Source organism: Schistocerca nitens, chromosome 11 (assembly GCF_023898315.1).
Source record: "Schistocerca nitens isolate TAMUIC-IGC-003100 chromosome 11, iqSchNite1.1, whole genome shotgun sequence".
NCBI lineage: Eukaryota > Metazoa > Arthropoda > Insecta > Orthoptera > Acrididae > Schistocerca > Schistocerca nitens.
Genome location: NC_064624.1, coordinates 65,126,460 through 65,152,169, shown reverse-complemented (window position 1 = coordinate 65,152,169; position 25,710 = coordinate 65,126,460). Strand labels below are relative to the sequence as shown.

General features: G+C 37.4%; 1 protein-coding gene across 1 annotated transcript in view; it reads right to left on the bottom strand.

Annotated features, from left to right (window-relative positions):
* Window positions 1-1,237: 1,237 nt before the first annotated feature.
* Window positions 1,238-25,710, bottom strand: part of LOC126212636 (zinc finger protein 99-like) — a 106,448-nt gene continuing 81,975 nt past the window's right edge. The window contains exons 5-7 of the mRNA XM_049940063.1: window positions 22,865-22,957; window positions 13,427-13,464; window positions 1,238-4,481 (exon numbers count right to left, since the gene is read on the bottom strand). Coding sequence (XP_049796020.1) covers window positions 2,936-4,481; window positions 13,427-13,464; window positions 22,865-22,957 — 1,677 coding nt within the window. The 3' untranslated portion in view covers window positions 1,238-2,935. The remainder of the gene's footprint in view (window positions 4,482-13,426; window positions 13,465-22,864; window positions 22,958-25,710) is intronic.

Here is a 25,710-nt window from a genome sequence, read left to right as displayed (position 1 = left end):
AGAACAAAATATTTTCCGTTATGATTATAGTAGGCCATCCACAAAGAGCGCAGTACCAACAGGAACTGTAGTATAAATATGTAACTAAGTAGCTAGACAGAACACTGTAACAACATTACTATAAGGAGAATGACACAATTTAAAATCCATGCAATTTCATTCCAAGTCACAACCAATATATCTCATTAAGTGTGTGAAGAATGGGAGCCCACAAACTGCAACTAGATCAGCATTCCCTAAATATTTAAAAGCCACAGCAGTATTATAGCCCAGATAGCAGCACACTACTATGTTGCAAGAACCATAATGACATACATTCTCATTTCGGTAAAAAGCCATACAGCTTAAAGTGTTGCAAAACTCAGAAAGGCCTATCACTTAAAAACAACTGTCTCAAGTTATTAAAAGTATGACAAAACTTAATAAGCAAACTACCTTACACCAATAAGAAATTGGTAGTAAATCGAAAAAAACTGACCAAAAACAAACATTATTAAGTATAAAGCAAAGCATTAGCAAAGATTTCTGAAAACCTCACGTTTACTCAGAGAAATTAAGGAAAATACACACTATGAAATCATGTTTAAAGGAGATAAAAGACAACTAAAAAATCAAATTAAAACAAAGCAATTAGAAAGAAAGTACATTTGATAAATTAACTTATTACAATAAAAATTATGCATTTGGATAAAATTCATAACCTAGAAATCACACTGAGCTCTTTAAACTGTCCTTGTGTTTCTACAAACAATTGGAATTACAATCTGATGTTTGTACAGTAGTTACATGATATTTAAAAACAGACAAATAATTAAAAGATTTGATGCATAAAATTAATCTTCATTAACTCAGAATTATGTACAGACCTTAGTAATACAAAACATTTTTCACAAGAAATACGGCACTTGAACTGGCAATAGTGTATTGACATAACATTTAACAAAGCAGAAAAACTGAATTACTACACAATTTACCAAAAGACCCTATTTTTGTGAAGATACACTGTTGATCCAAATCATTATACCCACTTCCGTAAGAGGAGTGTTCGCTACCAAATGGCTCTGAGCACTATGGGACTCAACATCTTAGGTCATAAGTCCCCTAGAACTTAGAACTACCCAAACCCAACCCACCCAAGGACATCACACACACCCATGCCCGAGGCAGGACTCGAACCTGCGACCGTAGCAGTCCCGCGGTTCCGGACTGCAGCGCCAGAACCGCTAGACCACCGCGGCCGGCTGTTCGCTACCCAGTGGGATTGTGGTTATGGCACGTAGTAATGAAACTATACAACCAGAAATTTGTGGTTATCATGCTAGTGACAGTATGTGAAAAATGGCATAAATAACTTTGCCAAAGAGCAGATGGTTTTGCCTGGTGCCTGGGCAAGTGCATCTCAGAAGCAGCGAATGTGGTTGGCTGTGGACATTCCTCTATCGTGAGCCTCTATGGAACATTGTTGAAAGATGGTGAAACCACAAGTTGACAAAGGTTGTAGGATGCCCATGCATTATCTAGAACGAGCAGATCAGAACCTAGCTGCTCTGTAAAGTGGGATAGATGGCAATCTGTGGAGACAGGAGAAAATGCTTGAGCAGGCTCAAGAGTTTCAAGCTATTAAGCAGACACTGTTAACATGAGGCCCCAAGTTATATAACAGCTTTGTATTCCCATGTTGATCTAACAACGTTATCAGTTACAGTAGCAATACAAATAGGATAATCGAGATTGGACTGCATACCTATAAGGAAGTGTCACATGTTGGGATAAATGACATTTCTTTCAGACCAGGTCAATGGTTGTGCTCAGATATGTCATTATCCAGATGAATAGTTGTTTCATACATGCACCACACAACAGGTGCAGGAAGATGAAGGCAGTGTCATGCTATGGGGGACATTCATGTGAGATGGCAAGAAAACAGCTGGTGGTAACTGAAAGCACCATGACAGATGTGGAGAACATGAACATTATTGCAACTTTATCACTTAATGCTTGATGTATTTACAGAGAGTGACAACATCTTACAGCAGGATAACTGTCCAGATTACAAGGTGAGAATCACACTGCAATGGTTCGAGCTGCATGATGGTTCACACTGTTGTCTTTCCCACCCAGCTCACCTCAATAGATCATGATGAAATGAATTTGGGATGCTATTGCACACCAACTAGACAGCAACAAACCGATAGCCTACAATTAATGGGAAAGGTGTGAGGTGTGTGTAGACTTATAGTCCAATTTACAACTGAAAAACTAATGAAGAACTAATGAGTCCATACCATAGAGATGCACTGTTGTATTGCGGTCTGTAGGTGAATCAAAACACTACTACGTAGATGATTGTAATTTTTCCCTTATCTCTGCATACTTGCCACCATCAGTTATTTCCTAATGGATGCAGATTATTGATCACACAAATAGCAATACTATTAAGGAGGCATACCTCAATAATATGTTTGCATAATCAAGAGATTTTTGTATCTTTGTCCATTCTTGAGATAAATATCGTACATTATGAATGTGTAATAAACACATTTCTGCTGTCGCCTGGGTAGTGGATACAGCTTCATGAAGATTGAAATGGCAGTTTCTTTCAAATAATTAGCAGTATACTGGCACATTCCCTGAAGAATATGGGGTCCTGATAACTGCACAGAACTTCTTCTCAAACGAGTAAAAGATATATCTCAATGTACAAATTTCGGGTAGCCCGATCATTAAAGCATGGAGCATTTCCAACAAAAAATCACAATTGTGTGCTTCATGTTGTATTTTGTATGTAACTTCTTCGAATGTGAAGCTGCGGAAATGGATTTGTCATATTTTTTCTGACCTCTCTGTAGCACATGCGAACAATTTTCACAAAACACGTGTGGTCTTCTATGAACATGTGTACGTCTACAGACCTCAACAATACTTTGAGTGGTCTCTATGTCGTGTGTATTAATTTGTGTTTCCTGTGACTGCCCCAATGAGTAAAAGATTTTCCACAAATACTACATTTGTAGGGTCTCTTTCCACTGTGTGTTAACTTGTGGGCCTTGAGATTACTCAATACATTAAATAGTTTACCACAAGTATCACATTTGTGGGGTCTCTCTCCTGTGTGTATTAAAACATGGTTCTTCAGATGGCCCGACCGAGTAAATGATTTTCCACAGACATCGCATTTGTGTGGTCTCTGTCCAGTGTGTATTAAAATGTGGGTCTTGAGACTGCTCGACTGAGTAAATGATTTTCCACAGACATCGCAATTGTGTGGTCTCTGTCCAGTGTGTATTAATTCGTGTTTCTTGAGACTGCCCCTGTCAGTAAACGATTTTGCACACACATCGCATTTGTGTGGTCTCTGTCCAGTGTGTATTAAAACATGGTTCTTGAGATGGCTCGACCGAGTAAATGATTTTCCACAGACATCGCAATTGTGTGGTCTCTGTCCAGTGTGTATTAATTCGTGTTTCTTGAGACTGCCCCTTTCAGTAAACGATTTTGCACACACATCGCATTTGTGTGGTCTCTTTCCTGTGTGTATTAAAACATGGTTCTTGAGATGGCCCGACCGAGTAAATGATTTTCCACAGACATCGCATTTGTGTGGTCTCTGTCCAGTGTGTATTAAAACGTGGGTATTGAGATGGCCCGAGTGAGTAAATGATTTTCCACAGACACCGCATTTGTGTGGTCTCTGTCCAGTGTGTATTAATTCGTGTTGCTTTAGATTGCACCTTTCAGCAAATGATTTTCCACAAACATCGCATTCGTGGGGTGTCTCTCCAGTGTGTATTCTACTGTGTTTCATAAGATTGCATAACTGAGTAAACATTTTACCACAAACATCACATTTGTGATGTCTCTTTGCACCACTTTTACATAAAATTTCGCAGTCATTACATCTTTCGAGTTTCACTTCAGCTTCTTTCACAGTATGTGTATTACTGATGTCCTTAAAGGATTTTTTAAAAGTTTTCCTGGGTACCTTGCACGAAGGGTGCTCCTCAGTCTGTTCCACAATTCCTTCTTGTACACACTCGAAGGAGATATTGTTTTCATGATCACTGCATTCAAGTTTCTCACTGTTGGTAGCAGATAATGCTTGGTCACCCTCCCTCATTCTCAAATGTTCTTTCAAGCAGTCATCAGTGGGAAATACCTCACCACATGACTTACACACAAATGCAGGTGCCTGCACACCGTCAATGTGGATGAAAATATGCATTATGAGTCTGTATTTTGAAGGGAAGCTCTGTAGGCAGAAACTACAGTTAAACTTATGGAATTCCTTTTCCCTTGTGCTACAACTTAATCTTGTGCCACATAAGCCATCTTCTTGTGAAGTCTGTATTTTGGTATAGTTGTGAGACACACTGAAATCTGTTGACTTCTTTGCATATATCTCCAGCTTGTCATTGACTACTCCTTGATGTAATGTTTCTTGATATGAAATGTCACAGCTGTCACCAGCACTTTGAATGAAACTGAGGAAGGAGGAAAGATGTGTGAAATGTTGATTTACACAATACAAAATAATATTTCACCATCCACAAAATTGGGGCTTATAAACCGAAAGAAAAATGTATGGCCTTCACAGATAACTTATTCAGTAAATGTAAGTGATTTAAAATTGTCATGACATTCTACCAGAATGATAGAATTTTCCTAATATGAAACATTTTTATAAAGCAAATGATCTCAGGAAATTGAATAACGCCCTGTCTCATTCAGTGCTGACTAGGTTCCCTTATTCTCTAGTAGATTCTATTATTAAAAGTGTTGCAGTGTTTTTAAAATACTGTTCTACAATCTTTTACACCAAATTATTACATTTATTAGAAATAATATCCTCTAGCTTTTGACATAAAAATATCCACCAAAAGATAAAGGGAAACAAGAAATAAGAGTAATCTATGATTTTAAAATAAAAACCAATAACTCTCTCCATATTGGATTTTTCTGTTTTGGAGGACACTAGGCTTTGGGTAGAAATTCTTAAAACCACCAATGATCAATTTATTTCTGAAAGCAATAAAGCATGGCATTTTATTTGACACCAAATTAATCACTAACTACCGCCAACATCACATTTCTTATTGGCTAGGTGGTATGGCCATCAACCATGTGGACAACACCTGTACATAAGAAGTAATGTCAGGTCAATAAATGAAGGAACACATACATAAATTTCCACACTGATGAACAAATGTGAATGACACACACAAATTATTACAACATTACATATGTATTGTTAGCAGCACAGCTTACGTCTAGCCCTTTCCAATTGAAATACTGTCTGGCAGGGAGAATGCCAATAAAGTTACAGCCTCCCATTCAAAATTATCTTTACAACTACTCAATATCTGGTCCCCTGGAATTCCAAAACATCCTTGAGTGAATCAAACAAAGATATCAATGGTGACATCAGCACGAATCCTGTACAGTGAATCCTACCATAGTCTTCTGAGAGCAAGTAATTGCAATAGGTGCATGGTCTTTCCGTGTGACATCTGAGTCCAGTCATTCTACCTGCAGCTACCCCATTCCATCACAATGAAAATGGACATCTTTGAGCTTCCCAATGAAGTCATTTAAGTGTGCATATGGCTATGGGTGGGTAGGAGCATGCACATACTCTTGTGCTATTATTCTATCCTGATTGCTGCATTTGACTGTTTTGCTTTTTGATGGATATATGGTTTCAAGTAACCAATGACAGTGAGAATTTACAGTTTGCTTTCATCAAAAACAAACTTTGCAGCAGAAGATGGCTGTGCAAAGAAACATACTAAGAAATATTTCAGTCTTCAGTTTGGTCATACAGGTTAGCCTTAAAAGCTCTGAACAAAATGATCATGATCTCAATTGTGCTGCAGATTGCTGATTGCTGTTTTCTCAGATATACTGCAGATCACATAGTTGTGGTAAAGTTAGGACACGAGTTTGTTTCAATGCTACAAAACCTGTCATCTGCCACATTTTAGTCATACGTCACTAAAAATCAGCTGTGTTTGTGTGTTGCCAATAACCAAGCATTGTAGCTGGTACTGGATTTAGCAAGATTGCAGTGGCAAGTGACACACATCAGCTATCAAGTACTTTTAATCAGACTACAGTAAAAGTTATTTTCTATGTGATTAATAAAAATCTTTGCAGTTAATCACTACATTGTGTAGAACAGTTATACACTGTGTCAATAATGGCATACACCAGAAAACTTTCTTTAAGAGAACCTCTCAGTAAAATGGGCTTCTGTCTAAAATCTCCAGACACTAAGTTAATGTAGAATATTATATCCCACTGACTACAGTACTGTACGCTGAATTTTTTTTAAAAGAAACACCTTTTCGGTATGCCCTATGTAAGTATATTACTTACACAGTTGCTTCCACATAGGCCATATTATAAGAGTAGATGCCTGGTGTGCCCATTATCAAAGTGGCTGGAAAAACCTCCCACTTTCAAAGCTTACAGGTGACATAGATGGCAGGCACTGCCTTTGCCCAAACACTCCTATCAACACATATACAAGGAGGACACAGCCACAATTACATACTGTCCCAACATATTATCTGATTAGGGAAAGGCAGTGTATTCCAGCCATTCACATTCTCAGGATGGAGCAATATCCTTCAAATGTACACTGGATGTGAGTGCTCAGTTTCTTGGATTCTACAGACCAGGTATGGCACTTGCTGATAGAATTTTTCTTGTCATTTGGCTTACTGTTGGTGAGGGCCACCTTACGGTAATTATTGTGCAATGTTTCATTTTCCCCTGGGTTCAGTAGAAGAGGCATGATTGCTTTCTCACATAAAGCTGAAATTTTCCTACTAGTTCAGCTGTTATGTGGCACTACTTGAAAATAATAAGTCATATCTAGGTTTCTTGTGGCATTACATCAACACTGTCTGAGTTGCCTCCTTTTCTCCCCTCTGGTGTTTAGGTTTGTTCCTGCCTGATACAGGAGTTTTATGGGCTATCACAACAATAATAGATCCTCCTCATTGCTACTCATATTTTTGTTGACCCAGATCACAAAAGGAACGATGCAGACAGCTGTTCTGTGTTAAATATTCACTGTCGACGAACAACATTGCAACTATCACCAAGCTTTGCAGATGGTGAATACTGTGGGTTGACACTTACTTCCACAACAGGGCAAGTGCACCAACAGTGTGGTGAATCTACCTTGCAATAATCATAGTCTGGCAAGATGTAAGCAATTTTGAATATCAGCAGATGGTAAAACAATCCTGTGTTTGTTCTATGTGGTACCCACCTCAGTGACCTCCTTTTGACATGCGTATGTGTGTAGGATACAATTATAATTAAGCAGGATTAGAGATTAGTTGTGAGCAAACAAATAACTGTGCTGAAGTAAATTTTAGCACTTTTATTTAGAAGACATAGCTCATCTCACAACCCACCAAGAGATGCTGGCATTACACCTGCATATTACTGACATTAATATCGCCTACAAATGAAATGGCTGGCAAAATTTTAGGACAATATTAGCAATGCTTCTTGCAAAGAGGATCTTGGCAAATCAAAACAAAATCTATTGTTATCATTGAGTAACTCCCCTAAGAATTCATACAGCTAGTGTCTGATCTCAGTCCTCACTTAGCCTCACTTATGCCTCACACACAGCAAAAAAAAAAAGGTTGTCCATTCAGCAATCCTTACTCACAGTGGCAACCAGTCAGATACTGTGCCCTGACAGCATGGGAGTATTGAAACATTTACAGAGTGACTCACGTGAAATACTGTGACCGTCTACAAATAAAAAATTTCATTCAATTCACATGTGCTATCAAACTATGAATGTTCCATTGCAGTATAGGAGTAATTAAATCAATGATAAGCTTTTGTGTCATTACTAACATTGATTAGGGAGATGACAATTTTAGGGTTTTAATTGTGGAACTTGGTGGTTCCAACACAAAACCATCAATGTTTGCATCTAGGGGCTGAGTCCACTTGTGATTCATGGGATAGGGTATTTGTACCTGATGCTCTGGAAGCATCAGGTCTCAATATTTTGACAGTTGTTATTTCATTCATGTTTTTTCTCCAATGAGTATGGTGGTGGCTTTAAGTTTCAAATATTTTCTATCTTATTCTGTTGGGATAGAGTAGAACATCAAGTAACACCCCCATCAGCTGCCACAACCCCCAAGTACCCCCCTCAAATGTGTTCTTGAAGACTTTGCTAGTGAAAGTTCAAACACTGAATATACCAAGATGTCACATTGGAACAACCTTCCCATAACAAAAGTGAGTGACATGCAGGTATCCTAGTCTATTGCTGGACAGTCATGGTTCAAGTTGGTACAACTGTTGCAACACTTATGTTCCTGATTCATATGCAGCTTTCTGGTATTTCTCATGGAGTTCTTGTCCCTTAAATGACACAGTACAACAAAGCTTGTGATATTTGGGACTTATGGCATCATCTCAAAGCTGATTACATGAGCAGTTACACATACTGTTAACCCTTATTAACTTGAGTTTAATATTATATATTTTAACTGCAACTTACCATTTTAGTTATTCATAATTTTCCTCAAGTATGTGTTGCCTCATTTCTACCAGCCAATCCTAATTCCTGTGTAGCTTCCAAACAATAACTTATGATAACCAATAACTTACTAAAGTATGTAGTGAGAATATATGATATTAAGTGTACAATTAAAGAGTCTATCAGCATCTCCAAAGCACAATGTCATGATTTCCTAATTTTGTGACTTTTTGGTAATAGGTAAATTATTTCACATGTTTCAGTTGTCTGGCACCCACTTACCATATGAAACATTTATCTTGGCAAAGTGAAGTGACATACATGCCTTAAAAAACAGACAAAGTACATAAAACAGCAATGGAAGGATATCTAGGGAGGGTCCACACACTAACATGTGGTTAATGAAGATGGATGGCAGGTCTTTCTAGCAGTAAAGGTACCAGCCACCACCATACCTACCATATGCTAGCTTGCAGGGTATCTATGTATATGTAAATGCAGAATGGTTTGGACGATTATACGATTGGTCTTGTACCATTAGCCAACATGACCTTGCTATGTTAGTACTGCGAACAGCTAAAAGCAAGGGGAACTACACCTGTTATAAACACATGCTGGTCTGCTGTATAGTTTAATGATCATGACATCCAATTGGGTAAAATATTCCAGTAGCAATATAGCCTCCCAATAAGATCTCTGGGAGGGGGCTATGCTCGTGGATATCATCAGGTGAAAGAAACAATATCGCTACAAGTCAGAGTGTGGAATGTGAAGTCCCTTGATTGATTCGGTGAGTCAGAGAACATGAAATGAGAAATGGATAAGTTGAAGTTTGATATGGTGGGAATTCGTGTGGTGCATGGGAGGAAAAACAACATTTCTGGTCAGGTGAATAGGGAGAAAAGAAGGGTAATGCACCAGTAGAAGTTATTATAAATAAGAATATAGAAATGTAGGTAAACTATAATGAACAGTATTGTTGACTCAGTTTCATAGCCAAGACAGATAAAAGGCAAAACTATCCACAACTGTACAGGCACATATAATTACTAGCTCTGTCAAATATAAAGAAGTTAAAACAATGTATCAGCTTGTACCTAGATAAAATTTTGAAGTAGTGCAAGGATTACCAGCTAGCTTCAAACATTACTACTAAAAATAGTGTATTTCACAAAAAGGAGAAACATAGTATCCTATCACTACTCTCATATGTTCTTGAGTGTAGCAATATGTGGAGATACCAAATGGAATCATCACATTGGTTCAATTGTAGGTACAGCAGTCGGTCCATTGCTATGACACCAGAGAATCCATTGCTAGGATACCGCAGAAATCCAATGCTTTCCAAACAACTGTGTGACTCACCTCAGAACATTGCTGAAGGGTGTGTGATGCTTATCATATAGGCCTAACCAGAGATATTAATCTCTTATTTCACAGTGCTTCGCAAGGAACAGGTTTAAATCTAGACACAGCAGTCACACTCATCTGTGAGCATTTACTAGGTGAAAAATGGTAAATGTTTACCATGGATATACACAGTAAATGCAGAATTGAATTTTTTCCTAAAAATGATTTTGCAACCTCATCAGTCCTGCCTTCCTACACAACAGGTCAAGTGGCTACTACAGTTCAAACACCAAAAAGGCATAGCTACAATTTGGGATGAGAACATCTTGTGGCAGGGATAAAGAGCTTTACTGAGCACAAAGGAAGATCTGATTGTGCACTACAGACAATATAGCAGAATATTTCACTATCATAGTTTGTTTTCTTCTGAAGTAGGTAGAGCTCTCTCTACCTTGCATAACATAATCAAGTCCAAGGAGTTATTCATCTTTTGCTCTTACTTCCAGTCAGTATTGTGGTGGTTTACAGTATAAGAATACTAGGAAAATTATTAACACAAAGTTTAACTGTCCATCCACACTGTGCCCCTTATATACCTACTGATAACATTTGTCCTGTAATTTCCCTCTAATTCTGTGATGACAATAGTTTCCTCCAATGATCTGAGCACAACTGATCAATATTCATTTTACTGTCATGGCCAGATAAATCACTATCAGTTTTGCTCCCAAATCAGCCAAATTTGCAATGTGTGCACTAAGTCCTTTTGGGGAATTGTACTGTGTTAGATTTCCCATATTCAGACATAGGGGATTCTAGGTGTCCTTGGTTACCTTCTCACAAGTCACAAAAGATGACTCACCAGTTAAGTCTCCATGGCCTTACTAAAGCTGACTACAGCTGCTTTATGAAATTTAAGAACATGATGGTGGCCTGTAAACTGTGAATACAACAAGCTTGTTTCCCAATCCACAATGTTGACACAGTAATCAAAGAGTTGTTCACCCCAACATTCATTAATCTGAAGGGGCTGAAATTTGACTCCAGGTTTTGGATATATAACCACTCACCCTTTCCTCTTACTTGTTCTACATGGTAGGACATTAGCCTGTACCCATCACATTGAATTTGTATGACTTCCATGTCATTTTCAATTACAATAGTTAGCACTATACAGCTGCTGACACCTCACCTGCACTTCTGTATAAAAGAAGTACACTCTTATTAAAGAACAGACACATAAACCAGCTGTTTTATAGAATGTGTTACTAACATAACTGCTTTGTAATATTTTTACTTATCAATAATAATGAACCATCATGTATATTTCAAACATCAGGCTTAACATGAACTCACTTAAGGTGAACACTTGGTTAACACCAGCAGAATATCAGTACTGGCAGTGATGTACATGATATTGTACAATGTTTTACTTGTTAACAAATTTCCGTCAGCATGAATTACACACTGTGTTTTAGTCTGTAGCATCATTACATTTTTCATTAAACCTGAATTGTCAATGTTTTTCTTTTTTCCTAATGTTTCTCTAGCTGACCTTTGTGCATAACATTGCTCAATAATCACCATCAAGAAGGAAAACAATTGTGACACAAACAGCGTGAAAAACTAGATTCCATCAACAAGTGCAATTCCATGGTGAGATGTGCTTTTATATTCTTTAAATAGAGCCAGTAGTAGTAGTAACATTGAGTTCCAAGAAGTGAAAGGGTTGTCATTCTGTAGGAAGCACAGAGCATAGATAAGCAAGTGAAACTAAAAATTCTGCAGGAAGCAGAATATGGTGTATTGAAAAACAGCACAATTGGAAGAAGGTTTAGACTCAGCAAATCTACATTATCTACACTACTTAAATGAAATGTTCTTAATTCTGCTGCTCTGTGTTCCACGTGCATCCTGAAGTGACTTCACAGTGTTATACAGGGTGTTACAAAAAGGTACAGCCAAACTTTCAGGGAACATTCCTCACACACAAATAAAGAAAAGATGTTTTGAGGACATGTGTCCGGAAACGCTTAATTTCCATGTTAGAGCTCATTTTAGTTTCGTCCACCTACACTCAATGGAGCATGTTATCATTTCTTATGGGATACTCTACCTGTGCTGCTAGAACATGTGCCTTTACATGTACGACAAAACATGTGGTTCATGTACGATGGAGCTCGTGCACATTTCATTGGGAGTGTTTGTGTGCTTCTTAACAACAGATTCGGTGACTGATGGATTGCTAGAGACGGACCAATTCCATGACCTCCACGCTCTCCTGACATCAACCCTCTTGGCTTTCATTTATGGGGGCATTTGAAAGCTCTTGTCTACGCAACCCCAGTACCAAATGTAGAGACTCTTCGTGCTCGTATTATGGACGGCTGTGAAACAATACGCCATTCTCCAGGGCTGCATCAGCGCATTAGGGATTCCATGCGACGGAGGGTGGATACGTGTATCCTTGCTAACGGAGGACATTTTGAACATTTCCTGTAACAAAGTGTTTGAAGTCACACTGGTACATTTTGTTGCTGTGTGTTTCCATTCCATGATTAATGTGATTTGAAGAGAAGTAATAAAATGAGCTCTAACATGGAAAGTAAGCGTTTCCGGACACATGTCCACATAACATATTTTCTTTCTTTGTGTATGAGAAATGTATCATGAAAGTTTGGCCATACCTTTTTGTAACACCCTGTATATGAAGATGCTGAACTTTTACTTTTACAGTGCTTCAGCTACATGTGCACCTGCAATGTACCTGTAAGTGGAAATCTAATTCAGTGAACAACAAATTAGACTGCAGAAAATTGAGACTTTCAAAACAGACTTCAATTGTTTTGTTTGTTGGCTGTGTAAGTTCCAAAATAGAAGCCTAATTTCATGCTCAGTGATAGGCAATGAAATAAATAAAGTTGATGAAGAAGGGGCAAACACTGGTTGCATGAATTTGACCAAGTGAGAAAAGTTTCCTGTATCTTTTGCCAGCAATGTGGACAAAACTAGTATTTATTTATAACTTCTGCCAAGTCAAACCCACAAAATAAAAGGTGACATGTGGCATCGTGGGGTCAGCAGTAAACAACATTCTTGGGTGATCAGTAAATCTGAGAAACTGATATGTTTTAAGAACATAAAATTAATGCTTCACCTTGCATCTACTCTCATTATTGGAAAGCTTGGATTGACAGTTAATCATAAATGGCTTTTTTGTTCTGTTTGTGCAGTTATTGCAAACCACTGTTATAAATGGGACTGATGTACCTTGTAATATCTGAAAGCATCTTTTTAGTTTTCTGCAATAACAGAATAGTACATATAGTAGTGTTTTCTCTGATAACATGCATAATGTTGCTGTAGTCAGTATATACTGTATGTATATACTGCAAATGGTTAATATATAGAAAAATACAACTCCAAAAACAGAACATTTTAAAAATAACTTATGGTATTTTGGTCCCTAGGGGCTATTGTTTGTTTTCCTTTCACATGGAGTAACTAAAAATTTATACTGCTCGAAAAATTCTGCAGTGAATAATAAAAACGTACCTTAAACTATCAGATGCTTTTCTTATTGAGGCTGCCACCTGAAATAGTACAAAGAATTACTGGTGATTTAAGACTGATGAAACAGTAAATAAATAAAATTGTATTAACACCCACTAACATCTGAATGCTCCAAACAATACTTTGAAGTAGTATTATCAAAAAGAGACACTACATAAATGTAGAAGTTATGGAAGAAAATTATAGGTAAAAATTAACACTTCATTTCAGCACTTTCTTTTTAGCTGTGTAAGTAACTATAGAAACATTGATTTATTTGAAAACAAATTTCCTACTTGATACTTCAAAATTAAATGCCTGAAATACCTTTCACCTCTCGGACACATACAGTTGGGCAAAGTACCAGAGAAAAATGTAAAAAATCGTCTGTTTTTATTGATGAAACTGGCAAAGGAAAGAACTGAAGAAATATCTATCTGAACTGCTATTAAATGTATTTTTTTTCACAACTGCAGCATTCAATATTATACCATTCTCTTGAGATAGCTCACTGCATGGAACATCAAAGTCGTTAAATGTCCCATCAGTTTCATCCACAGAGGAAATTCAGGAGTACAGCTCGACATGAAAGCTATAGGAATTATTACATGAAGTGGTTTTATTTTATAGGCATATAAATGACAAAGAATTGTGTAGTACCATAAATAGGAAATAAACAACATGGTCACAATGAGGACAGTGTTCTCTCCAAATGAAAGAATGTGCTTTCATACATTTCACAGCAGGCGAGGGATTAATACAACTGCAGATAAATTCAGGTGGCCAATTATAAACAGCCAGTATACAATGAATAAATATGAAGAAGCAATCAGAATGTGGACAGCTACAATAGCACTAAAACAAGTTTGTTACTGGAGCCTAGCAGAAAACCTTTAACATAACGGATAATCCTGAAATGCAGTCAGCAAACCCGAAGATGATCACCTAATGAGAAACGTGTCAGATTAAACAAACTATTTCACAATAACAAGAAAGACTGAGTCATCTCTCATCTCTCACAGTAACTTGAATTAAGGTAACTATATTAATTAATTGATTGATTTTAAAAAAATAACTGCATTGAAAATGAGTTATAACAAAGTCGAGGATAATGTATTGTGAATTGGAAAAAGAAACCATTTCTTGGTGGTGGTCATGATTTGTTATTCAAATTATGTAATTTAATGAAGCAACACTTTCATGTTATTAATGAGGAATATAATCAGTACAGCAAGGAACATCACAAGACATGAAATTTTGACATAAATAGAAATAACAGAAGGTTTCGAGATAGATGCAAAGGAAATTATCCAGAGAAAAAAATCATTTTTCACCAGGATGGAGCATCACCACACTGGCACCTGCATGAAAGAGCACTTCTAAAAAATAAGCTGCCTTATTGATGTATCAGCCATAAGGGGCATACACATCTCACATTCACCTGACGACCTTGAATTTTGTCTGATCTCACAGTATGTCATTTTTTTGTCGGGGTTTGTGGAAGGCTCCATCTATTTGCCTTGCCATGCAGTAACTTAAGGTTCACTAAATACAAAAAAATAACTTTGAGCACAAGAACTGCAAATGTGTTTCAATAAGTATGGGACAAGTCTATTGCCTCAATGTTTGTTGCGTGTCCAGTTGAAGGAATAGTGAACTTTTGTCAAAAGTGAATGAAAACACTGAACTTAAACCAAATTGTGAAAAGTACCCCATTACACATGCATGCATATAGAAGATGTACTCATGATAAATCGAATGGTTCTTCTGCAAATAAAAGCTTTATAGCTATACATCTGAACATAAAGTTATCCTACATTTCTATCTTTATTCGTGTCCAGGATATAACCTTTTTGGAACCTACACATGTTCTAGTTACACAGCTATCACTTCCCTGTCAGTAAAATAGGGTAATCTTACTCTGTTTTCTTGTGCTAAATTTATTTCTTCATTTTTTTATTTCATTCATTAATTTAATTTCTCTTTCAGTGTGAAATCATACTGTAGCCTATATCCTGGTCAGAGAGAGGGTGGGAAGGTTGGTTAGTTATTCATTCATTCATTCACTCATTCTTGGATCTACTCATTGTATTCCACAAACCATATTGTCTAGAGGGTTGCAGAATGTGACGCATAGCATATTAAAAAGCAGAAACTGCTACTGCAGATTACTTCTGTGAATTCTACTGACAATCAGCTACCTATGACTATTGCTAATCTCCTCACACTGATAATTATGGGAGATGTTTCCAGATTACATTATTATCATCATTACTATTTCATACATTAACTTTTAAGAGATAGTGTCTAAATTTTAAATTTTTTTTTCCTATTCCTACATCCTTCCCCATTTCTTTACATACACAATGTGGATACTTTTGATCAAACACCCCCAAAAACATCGGTTTTTCATATGAGGTGCATTGTGCTGTTACCTACTGCTAGGTACTCCATATCAGTGAGCTCGGTAGTCATCAGACATCATGAGAGAGCAGAATGGGGCACTCTGCAGAACCCACAGACTTCTAAGTTGGTCAGGTGGTTGGGTATCACTTATTTCATATGTCTGTCAGATTTCCACACTCCTAAACGTACTTAGGTCCACTGTTTCCGACGTGATAGTGAAGTGGAAACGTGGAGGGACACATACAGCACACAATAGTACAGGCTGATCTCATTTGTTGACTTACAGGAACTGCTGACAGTTGGAGGGGGCTGTAATGTGTAACCGGCAGACATCTATACAGACCATCACACAGGAATTCCAGACTTCATCATTATTCACCGCAGGTATTATGATTGTTAGGTGGGCAGTGACAAACCTTATATTTCACCGTCGAGCACCTACTCATAAGCCACACATGACGCAGGTAAATGCCGAACGATGCCTTGCCTGTTGTAAGGAGCGAAACCATTGCTCAATTGAACAGTGGAAAATTGTTCTGTGGAATGAAGAATTACAGTACACGATGTGGTGACCTAATGGCAGGGTGTGGGTATGGCAAATACGTGGTGAACATCATCTGCCAGTGTGTGTAGTGCCACCAGTAAAATTCGGAGTTGATTCTGGTGCTATGGTGTCAATGTTTTTCATGGAGGGGGTTTGCACTCCTTGTTGTTTTGTGTGGCGCTATCACAGCACAGGCCTATATTGATGTTTTAAGCACCTTCTTGTTTCCCACTGTTGAAGACCAATTTTGGGATGGCAATTGCAGCTGTCAACACAATTGAGCACCTGTTCATAATGCACGGCCAATGGCGGAGTGGTTACACGACAATAACATCCCTGTAATGGACTGGCCTGCACAGAGACCTGACCTGAATCCTTTAGAATACCTCTGGGATGTTTTGGAAAGCTGACTTCATGCCAGGCATCACCGACTGACATCGATACCTCTCCTCAGTGCAACACCTGTTAAGAATCGGCTGCCATTCCGCATGAAACATTCCAGCACCTGATTGAACGTATGCTTGCGAGAATGAAACCTGTCACCATGGATAAGGATGGGCCAACACTATATTCAATTCCAGCATTACTGATGGAGGGCGCCACGAATTTTTAAGCCATTTTTCAGGCAGCTGTCTGGACACTTTTGATCACATAGTGTATGTCCTCTGTGGTCTCTCTTGTGGTCTTCCAAATATTTATATCCATGTCTGTTTTCCATGTGTTGCTGTTTAAGTATGTTTCAAGGTCTGTCTTGACTCTTTTTCGATTTATTATGTTATCTTGTGAGAGTCCAACTTCTTCTGTACCGATGACCAATTTTGAATTGCTTTTGCTAGTGCTTGCTACCTCAGAGCTCTGCCTTGTGAGCCTGTCGACGGTCATCCTGTGATGCATCCACAAAATTTTATCACTTTTTATCTAATGCTGTCTCTTATTGTATCTGTTTGTCTATAAATCTCTCTAAAGGGACTCCAGATCCAAATTCGTTCACAGAAAACTGGTCCAAATATTTTCCTGAGAATTTTTCTTTCCTGCTTCTCGATCAGTCATTTTTGTTTGACCATGAATCACAGTACTTTCTGCAGCAAAGAGTTATTCCAGTAGTAGTTCTCAAATAGATTTTTTGTTATAATGGCTCCATATCACCTGACAAGCTTTTGAGCCAGAAACAATCAGCAAGGATCTCACTTTTGAAAGACTGAAGATTTTGAACAGTGTGATTCCAAGACTTCAGCTGCAAAACATGTGGACAAACGATGGCAGGATAATGGTGAAGAACTAAAATAGGAATGATCAGTCTGCAATGCACATCAACTGTAGTGTCTGGACTTTAGAAGCTAAAAAATTTGTCAACTTCTATTGCCCTAATTTTGTGTGTTCACTTTCAGGTCTTTATTTTGCAAAGAAACTATTTGTTTTACTAATATTATATTTGAAAGAGTTTCCCCTCTTATTTTTATCTGTTTGTCTAGGACTATTTTTAGTACTAATTTTCTGCTCAATTCTCGTAAATCCAGTACCAATACTATTCATTAATTAACTATTACTTCAAAATGCTCACAAGGCTCTGATTCAGATGATAAATTATTAAAGTAGAAATAAGACTGTAAATTATCATAATATTACTGTGGTTACTCATCATTAGGACCAACAATAAGACAGCAGTCTGTCATTCCATTTATCTTGCTTTCAGTATTGTTGTGAATAGATTATTCTAGCTCTGTTCAGGAACTTTCTCTTCCTGTCTTCAGTTGACCATTCACTGACCAGTGCAAAGCATGGTGGCCTTGGCCACAAAACCTCCCTCCTCCTGGAGATATCTCTCACTTTCACATCAAGGAACCTTGCTCCCCTACCATAATGCACTCTGGTATGCTTTGTTCTCATAACCTCACTGGCCTAAAGTCTCTACTATCTAGTATCTTCATGAGCCTTGTAGCTAAATGCACTAAACTTCATACTGCACACACAAATGTTCGATCTCTGCCACCTCATCATAACAAAGTCTGTCACATATTTCAAGACACGGACCTACATCTGATACTTCTGTCAGAGATGTGGCTCCAACCAAGTATGTCCACAAGTTCTGTAAATTGGGAAGACTACATCTTTTTAAGACACAACATATGTAACTGACAACTGTGTGGAGTAGGGGCATACACATGCTCTGATTTATCATATAATATACTTACACACATCCAACAATCATGAAGATAAACAAGAGGAATATGTTCATAGAGATCACATCCATTAACAGAAAGTCACCAATGTGTGTCCTCTACAAACGTCATGAAGTACCCAGGTTTGGCTGCTTTAACTTGCTCTTTGAACTGACATGGGAGCATACAATTACGCTCCACCCAGATCTTCCTCTTTTCTCAAAATTCTTACAAGGTGAAGGCTTCTTAAATTTCCTTTCCATGGAACTCACTATAGCAGAAAGCTATCTTGTACATTTATAAATCATTTTTATACCTGCCACTACTATTGTTGTCATTACTACTGTTACAACCACCAAATTAGTGGCAACAGCTGTAATACTACTAGTACTGTCATTATTAACTTTATTAGATCATAGTCAGAATTACTTACATTGCCACTTAAGACACTCATATCATTTCAGTACTATTTGTCATATTAAAATTGTTGTTTCTTACGTAACTATGATGTATGTGGGAAACCCTGGTCCAATGCAAAAGAGAACCTGATGGCCCTTGACAGAATAGGATAAATAAATAAATATGTCTTGGTGATTGGATGATCTCTCCTGGATATTTAATGTATGTATCTTGTGACACTTCCTCATACCAAGTTATAATGGAGAGACTGTCTGTAGGCTTCCTGTCCATTACTGAGTTTTCTCACATATGATTTGTACACTAGTTTTCTTTGACATTTTGTGAAGCTTCTCCATGACAAGTTTGGCTTCTATACAGTATCTTAGAATAGTCAGTGTCTACATAAGCCATACACCTCATGTTAATTCTCTGCTCTTTTTTAATTTCGATTTGGATTCCCTTATCTCCTTCCCCTATGTCTTCATAACTTTTTCAGAATTATTTTGAATTGGAGTGGATCATGGATCTCTGACTGCACACTGTTGTGCATTTCAAATACTTCTGAAATTTCTCCAATCAGTTTAATGTCTAGTGTTGTACCCATTTATGTCTATTGGATAAATGCCACTGTTTTCCTGTCAATTTTGAATTCCTCTGACATACTGAATCAAGTCTTTTTCTGTCAAATCATAAGCCTTTCTGACACTTGGCATAAGTTGCCACAGTATTTACACATCGTCATCTTTGCAAAATTGACTTTGGTTCCCATATCTGTTCTCTACACAATTGCGTTTGCAAAATCGTGCCTTATACTCTCCTATTAATAGGCCTACTTGTTCATCCAGTTGCCTTCACAGGGCTTTTTAAGGAATTTTAGACATAACTGGATGCAGTGAAATTCCCTGTAATTATTCAGACTGGTTTTATGTCATTTTTATGAAGAGGATCAATTTATGCTCATTTCCACTCTTCAGTAATTTTTTCACTTTTACAAATGTTTAACATAATTCTGCCAGTTGTTTGTGTGAGATTACTGTTGCTCAGTATCCGTATCTCCATACTACTTCTATGAGTTTCTGTCTTCTGCACATGACTTGTTATTTTGCAAAGTACTGATTTCCTTCAGTTCCTCAACAGATGATTTTTAATCAGAATTGCTTTGCTTCCAAAACTCATTGTTCTTTCAGAGGCACACAGTCGAGAACTGAGCGAAAGTAATAGACAAAAATTGTTATTTTTATGTTGGTTTCAAGTGACCCAGTTTACACTTTTTTACAGCCTTGAACATTCGTTTGTATACTTTCAAGAATTCCTGCCATTTTCTGGGGTTTGTTACCATTTAAAGTTTCCAATGCTTTTTCCCTCGCATCCCTGATCATAGGCAATGTTCCACTACCTGTGTTCTCTCTTCCTTTGTGGTTAGCATAATCTGGTTTTCAGTATGTCTGCAAGTTTCTTACAATTCATGGTATATGAATGAATAATTTGTTGAAAAATGGATTAATGATGAGTGATTCATTCATGTGTGTTTCTTTCCTGACAGGTTGAAATCTAGTGTTTGTATGCAGGAGACGCTGAAGTGACTAAAAAATTCCTCTCTTGTTCTTACACTGAGAATTTTTGTATCCTTACTGGTTGTAACAACAGGGTCTATCTGAAACTCACATAAAGCGAAGTTCAGAAAATTCGATTTTTGTAGCTTCCTCGCAGGTTTAAATTGTGTGGTAGTGATTTTGATCTCATTTTCCCAGCTTTATCTCACCAGTTTCATATATTCTGTTTTGAACTCCGGTTTACCAAAATTTTTTTGTTGGAACATACGCATACTTGACAATGTGACATCCCACTAGTCAGACATTGAAGCAATTCAGTGGCATGCTTCTAGATTTGCTACTATTAGCTTTGATTAGCACACATATGTTATGGATATGGTTCAGATACTCAAACAGGAATCCTTGGAGGGCAGATGACATTCTTTTTGAGTCAATGTTGAGAAAATTTAGGGAACTGGCATTTGAGGCATACTGCAGATGTAAATGTTGATCAGTGTGTATTGTAAAGGAAACATAATGAAAGTTTGTGTGTGTGATTCGTACACTAATATTTGCCTATAATATAATGTATCAAACTTGTGTATCCTCTGTAACTGTCAGAGATAGACAGAGCTATATTTTTCTGTTTACTGTTTTTTCATCTAGTATCTTTTGTTACTTCTGAAATCATGTGTTTGTGTATACTGAAACAGGAAACTATTAATAGGATTTAGTGATCGTAATATTCTAGAAGTCAGAGTTTAGATATGTACCAATAAATTGTGAGTTTTGACATAACAATGGGAAGACATCAATTATGTAGGGTTGCTGTTGGGTAGTATACAGTCATGGATGGTGAACTTGTAAACATAGACAAATACTTTTTCCTGGTGCACTGTGGATTGTAAAGATAGTGGACAAAATGGAATTATGCATTCCAGATTAATTTTCCCCACAATAGCACGAAGGCAGCAACATGGAAATGATGCAGAGGCACGTTTACTAATGGAAGATTTTATGAAGCACAATGCCAACAACTGAATTAATAGTCCAAGGTGTCGATCTACCTCTTATTGTGAACTGACTTAATGTGGGAAAATATCAGAGCAGTGACATTTGCTAAATGAATTGATTTCAATATTGAACACATCCTCCAAAGTGAATACCATATGCAAAAACTACCATGCCTGTGCCCCATAGATAATTATTATTACACCATGCATATGCAACAGAATGAAGCCTAACAAACCAATGCTTAATTTGGGAAGAGAAAATGTGATGCAGGAACCAGTTATGCCAGATTCACTCTTTTTTTATATACCATATGCACTGTCCCTAGTATGATCATTTTTTTCCTTGACTGGTATGCTTGCACTATCACCAGACATCAATGTGCCTGAGGGTCTTTTACAGACACCACAAAGGCAAGAAAAATTAGGGCTTGTATGGAGGCAACGGGACAGTTGCCTTTTCCTGGTTCTGCTTGTAAACAGGAAAGGGAAGGAAATGACTAACAGTGGTGGAACATACCCACCGCCATGTACTGTATAGTGTCTTGCATAGTAAGTCTTTGGATTTAGGTTTTTCAGTACTCTACCTTATATTCCCCAATATTAGTTATGTCTTATTCCTGTGAGACGTTTATGAATCTAACCATCCACTTTCTCTTACGCAAAGTGGACAAAATTAATACCACAACATTTTATTTTACTGGATAAAATTTTATGCTTCATACAAGCAGACCTTATCAAAGCTGTAAGTTGCGCCAAGAAGATAATTTATTTGGATCTGCTATGATTTCTACGGTGAGGTAATACACGGATTTATCTGCATAGGTTCTAGAGTTTTTCTGTGACTGACAAATCTATAAGTAATTCAACACGTACGATTGAGGTAGCCATACACATTCTAAGATCAATGTAGCAAGGGTGATCTATCACATACAAATAGTATCACACTTCATACCTTTGGCAGCTTTGAAAATTTTTGGTTCAAACACAAATATCAATGATTCACTGAAGAGATCAATTATGTGCAATGTATTCTTCTGCAATCCATGCATCATAAGTTACTGAAAGGAAGAATATTTTTCAAATGATCTGCACTCTCGTGGTTTAAACCTATACAAAATGTTTAACATCCAGAAGGGTCACTGAAAATAAGGTTAAAAACATTGCTACAAATTCTGTTCAGATTCTATTCAGAACAATAATCAAATAACAGTTGCTAATCCACATCAAGTGGAATAGTTCAACAGTAGTGTAAAATTATTAATTGCATTTATCTCAAGAAAAGTCATAACATGTGCCTGTCTCACAGTAATGCATTCCATACATTAAGCAATTACACAAATACATTTTTACCACCCTACATGCAATAAATCAGAGATGCAAATGCTTACTGCATTCTCAGTTTTACACACCTCCAAATTTAGTTCAGGATCCTCCTTGATAAAATCATTTGGATGAGAGATTCCCAAGTTATCTTCAAGACACTGAAAGAAAGAAAAAACTCTCAGTTAAAAATGCTTATACCCTTCTGTACTTATGACATGGCTCTCAATACTTTTTTTTATAAATATGATACAAGTTTTCAGATATTTGTATCATGTATACACAAAAAATTTTAAAAAATATATTTTAATGAGCAGCTATTCTGCCAACATGCATCTCCATAATTTCACACTGTGCCATACTGCACTAATTTTACACATAATCAGTCATTACATAGCGTACTTCACGGTGCTTACTGAGCCCTATCCTTCCTTTGGTAACGTGACAGTTTGCCCGTAGCAAGAAGAAGAGAGAGAGTGCTTACTCCCTGTGCATTAACATAGTAGGATTGGAAAGGCTGCGAGCCCGAGAACTACAATGAAATGAATACCCCTAGCTCCATACAGGCGTTGATATAAGTCAACAGGGACAGCTGAAAATATGTGCCCTGATCAGGACTTGAACCTAGGATATCCTGCATACATGGCAGATGCTCTATCAATCTGTGCCACCAAGGACACAGATGATAGTGTGACTGAAGGGAATTATCTCTGGCATGCCTACCACAAGACCCACATTCCCAACCTATTGTCCCGCACTATATTCATAGTGCCCCTACCCACTATACTCATTACTCGGCTTTTTGCCAGTTCCCATAAGAGTTCGGGCACTGTTTGTGCATCCACATAGAAGAAGATGGTCGAATAGCCAGTTAGCCCTTTCGGACATGTCTGCAAGAACAGGTACCATTTTCATATACCGAAGAACTACGAGTAGCACTGTCACTTGAGACTCAAGCTGACATGTAATCGGGTGGCATTTGTTGCTTCTGCCTCAACTTATTTTGAGAGTTTGTTTACGGACTTGTGAGTGAATGGTTAAGAGTTGAAGGCTGTGATTATAAAGAGGTGTTGAGAGTTATAGTTACTGGTATTTATAGAAGAAAAGGAACGAAACATGTCCACGATTTTCGATCCAGTGAACCGATGTGGCTGAAGAGAAACTAAAGGTAAATATTTTGCAGTTCTCCAAAAATTTTCAAAATGGTTGACAGCAATTCCTCGGAAAGACAATTTGACTCCGAGTTGTTTTGTGTGCGATTCACATTTCAGTGAGGAACAACAAACATTTATCGTCAGTAAATAAGTTGAAATTGTAAGACAAGGGCAGTCTTTTAAAACCAGAGCGGCTCAGTGGTTCCTCGTGTATTTCCCACTTTACTGAAATATCTGTCGAAAATATTACACAAAAGAAAATCGTCCGTCAAGCACTCGCTAAAGGGAAGCTGTGGAAGGAAGACAGTAAACAAGCTGCAGTTTCAATGTCTGCAGTGCTTCCTCTGCTAAAGGAAAATGTAGGGTGCAGATCAGTACTGAACGGAGTAGTAATCACATGAAAACAATGTTGATGTGCCAGGAACTGGAAATCGTCCGATTAGTGATAAATTAAGGACAGCAAATGCCAAAATCAATCTCTTCCAGAAGCAAGTCTCAGATGAAAACCATAAGATGGCTCAGTCGAATGTCCTACATCATTGTACACTCAGTAAAAACAGAAAATCATATTTGCCACTATGTTAAAGATATGCCAATTTAAAAACAGCAAGAGAATGCACTATGTGATGTGACAATGAATTTACACTGGATAGCATGCCCTTGAAAATTAGAAGCTCAAAGGATATAGACATGGTTTGAGGCACGCATTGTTGCAACAACCTTCTGAAACATCTCCAAAAGTAAATAATCTCAAATGCTCATGTGAAATTAACCAGGAGGCTGTAGAACAATTAAGAATTATTTTCGGAAACGACAAAATGAAAACAAGACATGCTGATTTTTGATGAAGTAAAACACAAGAAAAGCTACATTTCAATAACACTTTGCTGAAAGTTTGTTTCGTCAATTTATGGGTATATAGTCAGACAATTGTAGTAATAACTTTGCCTATCAATGCTATGGTCATCCTATCTGTTGCTCTGATGCATAATCGTATTCACCCTATTTTAGTGTACTCGAGTCACAATGCCACTCCCAGTGATGTCTAGCATATACTGATTCAAGTAATTATCCAGCTACAGCAAGCCAGAATGACACTTGTTGCATTCACTTCTTATGGCGCAGTACACAACTGAATAAAAAGGTCCAGCAGTGTCTAGGAATTACTAGCATAAAAACTAAAATTCCTTGCTAAATATCAAACGCAGCTGACAAGACCGGAAGAATGTGGGCATTTTCGTACGCTATTCGTGTCATAAATTGAATAAGAAGTGGTTGATGTGATAAGAGTGATGTACTTTTTAACGATGGCATCATCAACTACAATTATCGACCAGATAGTTCTCCAGAATCAACAGGATCATTCATTAGATAGATAAATAACTTAGTGGACACACTTTTATTCTCTTGCTGATGCTTTGCACAAAACGCTCAGGCTCACAAACAGTTAATGAAATGGGAAGGCCTTCTAGCAAATACAGTAAAAGCTTTTGTTCTGAAAGAACACACTGGCGCTAAGAGTAACCACTAATAGTAACTTCGGAATATCTAAATACATGTGGAAAAGAGGTTGCATTTCTCTCCCAACAGCAGCATCATTTCGGTATCTCTACGTCTCCGGATTGAAAATCGTCATCCATCAGTAGAACTACTTCTGCTCAGACAAGTTTCAATTTGCTTGCCAGTACATTTCTGTAGAACTTTCATTGTCTCTTGCAGAAACTGAACATAAATGTGAATTTTCGTTGACGTTTTACATA